At 55.0% G+C, this 6,632-nt stretch overlaps 1 protein-coding gene across 1 annotated transcript in view; it reads right to left on the minus strand.

Moving 5' to 3' along the window:
- Gyg1 (glycogenin 1) overlaps positions 1-3,325 on the minus strand; it is a 25,395-nt gene extending 22,070 nt beyond the window's left edge. The window contains exon 1 of the mRNA XM_013029874.1: positions 3,307-3,325. Within this exon, the coding sequence (XP_012885328.1) occupies positions 3,307-3,325 (19 nt within the window). The remainder of the gene's footprint in view (positions 1-3,306) is intronic.
- Positions 3,326-6,632: the final 3,307 nt, after the last annotated feature.

A 6,632-nucleotide genomic window follows, 5' to 3' on the forward strand; every position in this document is an offset into this window, starting at 1 on the left:
GCTCGCGCCTCAGCTTACCGCCCGGCCCGGCGCCGGCTCCACGGGGCCACCTGCCGGGAAGCGCGGGCCGCCGACCCCAGGGCCGGTGAGTGCATCCGCGAGGCGCCCGACTGGGACCTCAGGACCCCCTGACTGGACCCCGGGACCCCAGACTGGACTCCGGGACCCCTGACTGAGACCCCGGGACCCCTGACTGGACCCCAGGACCCCTGACTGGACTCCGGGACCCCCTGACTGAGACCCCGGGACCCCTGACTGGACTCCGGGACCCCTGACTGGAACCCCGGGACACCTGACTGAGACCCCGGGACCCCTGACTGGACCCCGGGACACCTGACTGGACTCCAGGACCCCTGACTGAGACCCCGGGACCCCTGACTGAGACCCCGGGACCCCTGACTGGAACCGCGGGACCCCTGACTGGACTCCGGGACCCCTGACCGAGACCCCAGGACCCCTGACTGGACTCTGGGACCCCTGACTGAGACCCCGGGACACCTGACTGAGACCCTGGGACCCCTGACTGGAACCCCGGGACCCCTGACTGAGACCCCGGGACCCCTGACTGAGATCCCGGGACCCCTGACCTGGACCCCGGGACCCCTGACTGGACTCCGGGACCCCTGACTGGACTCCAGGACCCCTGACTGGACTCCAGGGACCCCTGACTGGACCCCGGGACCCCTGACTGAGACCCCGGGACCCCTGACTGAGACCCTGGGACCCCTGACTGGAACCCCGGGACCCCTGACTGGACTCCAGGACCCCTGACTGGACCCCGGAACTTCTGACTGGAACCCTGGAACCTCTGACTGGACCCCGGGACCCCTGACTGAGACCCCGGGACCCCTGATTGGAACCCCGGGACCCCTGACTGAGACCCTGGGACCCCTGACTGGAACCCCGGGACCCCTGACTGGAACCCCGGGACCCCTGACTGGAACCTCGGGACCCCTGACTGAGATCTCGGGACCCCTGACTGAGATCCCGGGACCCCTGACTGGGACCCCGGGACCCCTGACTGGACTCCGGGACCCCTGACTGGACCCTGGGACCCCTGACTGGACTCCAGGACCCCTGACTGGATTCCGGGACCCCTGACTGGACCCCGGGACCCCTGACTGGACTCCGGGACCCCTGACTGGAACCTTGGACCCCTGACTAGACCTCAGGACCACTGACTGGGACCCTGGGACCCCTGACTGGACCCCAGGACCCCTGACTGGACCCACGGGACCCCTGACTGGACCCCGGGGCCCCTGACTGAGACCCCGGGACCCCTGACTGGAACCCTGCGACCCCTGACTGGACCCCGGGGCCCCTGACTGGACCCACGGGACCCCTGACTGGACCCCGGGGCCCCTGACTGGACCCCAGGACCCCTGACTGGAACCCTGCGACCCCTGACTGGAACCTCAGGACCCCAGACTGGACCCCCGGGACCCCTGACTGGACTCCGGGATCCCTGACTGGACCCCAGGACCCCTGACTGGACTCTGGGATCCCTGACTGGGACCTCAGAACTCCGGACTGGAACCTCAGAACCCTGTACTAGACTCCGGGACCCCTGACTGAGACCCCAGGACCCCTGACTGGACCGTGGGACCCTTTACTGAGACCCTGGGACCCCTGACTGGAACCTCAGGACCCCTGACTGGACTCCGGGACCTCTGACTGGACTCTGGGACCACTGAATGGGACCTCAGGACCCCTGACTGGGACCCCGGGACCCCTGACTGCACTCTGGGAGTCCGACTTGGACTTCAGGACCCCTAACTGGACTCCGGGACCCCTGACTGGACTCCGGGACCCCTGACTAGGACTTCAGGACCCCTGACTGGACCCCGGGACCCTGACTGGGACTCTGGGACCCCTGACTGGACTCCAGGACCCCTAACTAGACCCTGGGACTCCTGACTGGACCCCAGACCCCTGACTGGACTCCGGGACCCCTGACTGGAACCTCAGGAGCCCTTACTGGGAGCCTGGGACCTCTGACTGGACCCCAGGAGCCCTGACTGGACTCCAGGACCCTTACTAGACCCCAGGACCCCTGACTGGACCCCGGACCTCCTGACTGGACTCTGGGACCCCTGACTGTACCCTGGGACACCTGACTGGACTCCCAGGACCCCTGACTGGAACCCCAGGACCCCGACTGTATTCCCAGACCACTGACTAGACCCCAGGACCTCTGACTGGACCCTAGAACCCCTGACTGGACCCCGGGAGCCCTGAATGGACTCTGGGACCCCTGACTGGAACCTCAGGACCCCTGACTGGACCTCCATGACCCCTGACTGTACTCCATGACCCCTGACTGGGACCCTGGGACCCCTGACTGGACCCCGGGGGCCACCAGCCCAGGACCCCTGACTGAGACCCTGGGGCCCTGACTGAGACCCCTGGGACTCCTCTCTGGGACCCCCGGGGACCACTACCCGGAACCCTGTCCCCAGACCCAAAGGAGAACCTATGGAGCAGCCGAGGTAGGAACCTACAACCCCAGCCCTCAGCCCAGACTTGGGTTGCAATCCATCATGTGAGCTGCTTCAGTTCTATTTTCTGTCCTAACCTCAAATCCACCTCTGGAATCTTTCCTTGTGCACCGACGATGGCTTTAACCTATACACATTCTGGATATTTACTGAATATTTAGATTCTAGTCCTGTCAGTATTAATTAGATATTTAAATGCTCCTTTGGATCCTCCTACCAACTCAATGGGGTGGGGTAGGGCCTTCATTTACAGATGAGGAAATGGAGGCATGGAGAAGTTAAATTGTTGTGTGTGTGTGTGTGTGTGTGTGTGTGTGTGTGTGTGTACAGGTATGTGCATGTACCTAGGGCTTAAACTTCAGACCTGAGTGCTGTCCCTTAGCTTTTTTCACTCAATGCTGACATTCTACCACTTGAGCCACACCTCCACTTCTGGCTTTTTGGTAGTTAATTGGAGATAAGAGTCTCATGAACTTTCTTGCCTAGGCTGGCTTTTAACCCCAGTCCTCAGATCTCAGCCTCCTGAGCAGCTAGGATTACAGGTGTGAGCCACAGTGCCCTACTGAAATTACTTTTGAATGGTCGGGGAGGATTGGCTTTGAACTTCTTACCCTGGGAGCTCAGGCACAGTACTCCCTACAGGAAGTGAGGGGTGGTGACGCCAGTTAGGTAATACCGCTGTTTTGGTTAATCTGTTTCACAAATCTTGAAATGGTCCATTGGTCATTTCTCTGGGAAGTTGAGAAATAGCCCACTAATGTGGTCACACCCTTCCTCAGTCCCAGCCCCAGCCCTTGGAAAGCCTCACTCTGGGTAGCTGCAGCCATGGGAGCAATAGCTGCTCAGTGAGGTAGAGTGAAGGACAGGAAGCCAGCGGAAGCTGCAAGATAACACAGGTGGTCAGAGGGAATGATTTATCAGCTGAGGTGCCAGTGCTGTCTGTCCACCACTCACAATGGCTGCTGTGAGAGGTGACTGGCAGTCCTCAGCTTGCAATGGCTGCTGAGTTCAAGATTTCTTAGCTTTACAGTGGCAGGAGAGCAATGTGTGACGTTTTTGAGTTGGGATCTTTTCCTGAACTGGCGAGGTATGCTGGGCAGAGCAGCGAGCCCCCCCTCCGGCCCTCATCTTCACCTCGTCTTGTGGTCAACAATGGAGCCCTGTTGTTTTGCTGAGCCCCGTGTTTGGTGGGGCAGTATGGGGACATTAAGTGCAGCTATGCAGTGGGCTGTAGGGGTGGACCCCCTTCCAGGGGGAAGGAAGGCAGGGAGTATGGGAGCCCTTTGCTTCTCTGGGCATGCACCAGGCCCTCCCGAAATGTCTGTGCCTGAATTCAGACCTCTTGAATCTGAGTAGTTTAAAGAATAGATTGGAATTGGAATTAAGTCGTAGTCATTGTATGTACACTTCGGAGGCACAGTGTGACATTTCAACGCCTGTGCACACTGTGTAATGGTCAGGTCAGAGTCAGGGGCAGAGCCATCGCGCTAGAACAACAGCTTCTCATTCTTATTTTTGCGGTGCTGGGGATCAAAGCCATGGCCTTCTGTTTTGGGCTTTGGGTGAATGTGAAACCAAGGCCCCTTCAACTTTCCTGTGCCCATAAGCAGCCCCGAACTTGTTAAAGGGCAGATTCTGCCTCAGTAGATAAGGTGGGTCTCCCATGAGAGGGACACTCAGACTGTGGCCCAGTTTTGAGTTGTGAGGTGGCTGGGCATGCAGATGGAGCACAGATGTTAACTTACACAGAGACAAGTTTGTGAGATGGCAGCCTATTTGTTTTCTTGTGAAACTTGAGCTACCGTAATTTCTGAATTGTAAAAGAAAGATTTAAGCTTTCTTTTTTAAAAAAAAAGAAAAGAAAGAGCAGGGCGCTGAGAGCTGAGATTCACAATTCAAAGCCAGCCCAGTCAGGAAAGTCCATGAGACTCTTATCTCCAATTAACCACCAGAAAAACCAGAAGTGGAGCTGTGGCTCAAAGTGGTAGAGTGCTAGCCCTGAGCAAAAGACTTCAAGCCTGAGTTCAAGCCCCACGACCAATCATAAAAGAAAAAGAAAAGGGTATATTTTACATGAATACAACTATGCTCTATGAAAATATCTCATCCAGAATTCATTTTTTAATTGGCTTTGGAATGTATTATGTAAGTTTTTGGCAGGGTGCTCACCTTCCTAATTATGAGTTGCTTTTTTTTTTTTTTTTAGTAATGTTGAATCAGCTTGCTGGAGTCCACTGGAACACACACACTAATTGAGGGTGAGGGTACTGACCTGGAAGTGTATTTCAGATTGGAGGGCAACCTCCTGGCCTGACCTGGAAGTGTATGAATACATGCTTTCCTCACATTGTTCAGACAGCTCTCTAGGCTTTCCTCTGCATTTACCTATGCGTCAGCTCTTCCTGCCAAGTTACTACCCTTGATGAACTGAGTCACAGGGTTGCTTAGGGTCCTTTAGAACAAGGAATTAATTAGTAAATAATTAAATGATGGGGATTACAAGGGGGAGCCGAATAGGGCAGCAGAGAAGAGTGGGGAGGTGAAATTTCAGCTCAATTTGGGTGACTCTGGAGGTTTGGTAGAGATTTGTCAGTGGAGTGAAGAGTTCATAAATTAAGAGGAGCCTGGTTTTTTATCCAGTCATGGGAATAATCTTTTCTAATGAGTTAAAATAAAACACTTTAAAAAGGCAAAGTGATGATTTGGTATTTCTGGTGGCCCTGGAGTGGTTCCTTTGAACAGTTCTAGTGCATTGGGCTAGAAGGAAGTTTTGGCAGGGCTGCTCTGATCAGACCTTGCTTCCGGCAGTGTGTCCCACAGCCCTCCTGGGCAGATTGGTTTGGAAAGAAAGAGTACCTGTCTAGAGAAGGTTCAGCTGCTTTTTGAGGTGAGATCAGGAGAAAAAAGCCTGGAAGGGCCAGAGGCCCTGCTTGTAGCTGGGCCCAAGGACTGTGGTCTGTAGACAGCCATGGCTCGGTGTACATCACTTCCTCCCTCCCTGACCCTGAGTCTGATCAGGGAGGCTCAGGGGTTAGGGCCTCAGATGGCAGATGATCAATGGCACTGACGGCCAGTGTGTGTCTTTAGAAAGGAAAAAGCAGAAGCAGAGGTTCAAATAGAGGCGCATGTCCTGTATGCCATGCTACACAGGCTAGGCCTCGGGTTTTCTTCTTTGGAGGTTTTCTTTTCATGATTATTTTTGCAAGATGCACCTGGGTGTGATGGAGGCAGCGCAGTTGTGTAATCATAGCTCTGTGGGAGGGGACATCCAAGCATCTCCCCAGGAGCATAAAAGCTCAGGGGACTTCATCTCAACCAACGGCCGGGCAGAATAGTAGATGCCTGTGACCCAGCTATGAGGGAAGCACGATGACCGGACACAGTCGGTCACACTGTCATTTCAGTGACAGAAGCGCAAAGCGGAGGCTCAGTCCAAGCAGGCCTAACGCAAAGGCCTTATCTTGAAAATAGCCAACGCCATGATGGACTGGCCGAGGAACTCAAGTGGTAGTAGGATGCCTGCTTAGCAAGAATGAGATCCTGAGTCCAAACAGCTGAGCGTTACCACGAAGGAAAAAACAAGAAGGGAGTTTGGATGCAAAAGTGAACTTCCAGGGTTAGATAAAGAGGCTTTTCCACTGCCTGTTCAATGGATACATTAGTCTGTTTGGTGTTACAGTGAGAACACCTAAGTAACTCACTTGGGAAAGGCATATAGCCTGTAAGGAGATTTATTTGGCTCGTGATTCTGGCGAGTAGCTTGTGGCTGTACCACAAAGAAGCAGGAAGAGTGTGGAAGTTGTTTTACTTGTATCAGACTCTCCACGGAACGTGGCGTCCTACACACAGCCTGTTGCGTCTCCTTTGTGCCGATGTCTGTTGAGCATCCTTTGACCTGCTTCTTTTTCCCTAAGAAACCAGGAGCAGCTGTGGCCTGTCATCTTTGAGGATTTTGGCTAGTCGTCTGGCCTGTTGGGAATTTATCCAGCCTGGGTTTCAGAAGTATTCAGAATCTTCTAGAAGAAGGCAGCCATGAAAGGGAACCAAGATTCTGAAAGAGTTGTGCAACGTGTCTGGTTCTGCCTAGACAACAAGATGAACTGGAAACAGCAAAGAAGCACATGTGTCGATGGT

The sequence above is a fragment of the Dipodomys ordii genome, unplaced genomic scaffold, assembly GCF_000151885.1.
Source record: "Dipodomys ordii isolate 6190 unplaced genomic scaffold, Dord_2.0 Scaffold124, whole genome shotgun sequence".
Lineage (NCBI taxonomy): Eukaryota > Metazoa > Chordata > Mammalia > Rodentia > Heteromyidae > Dipodomys > Dipodomys ordii.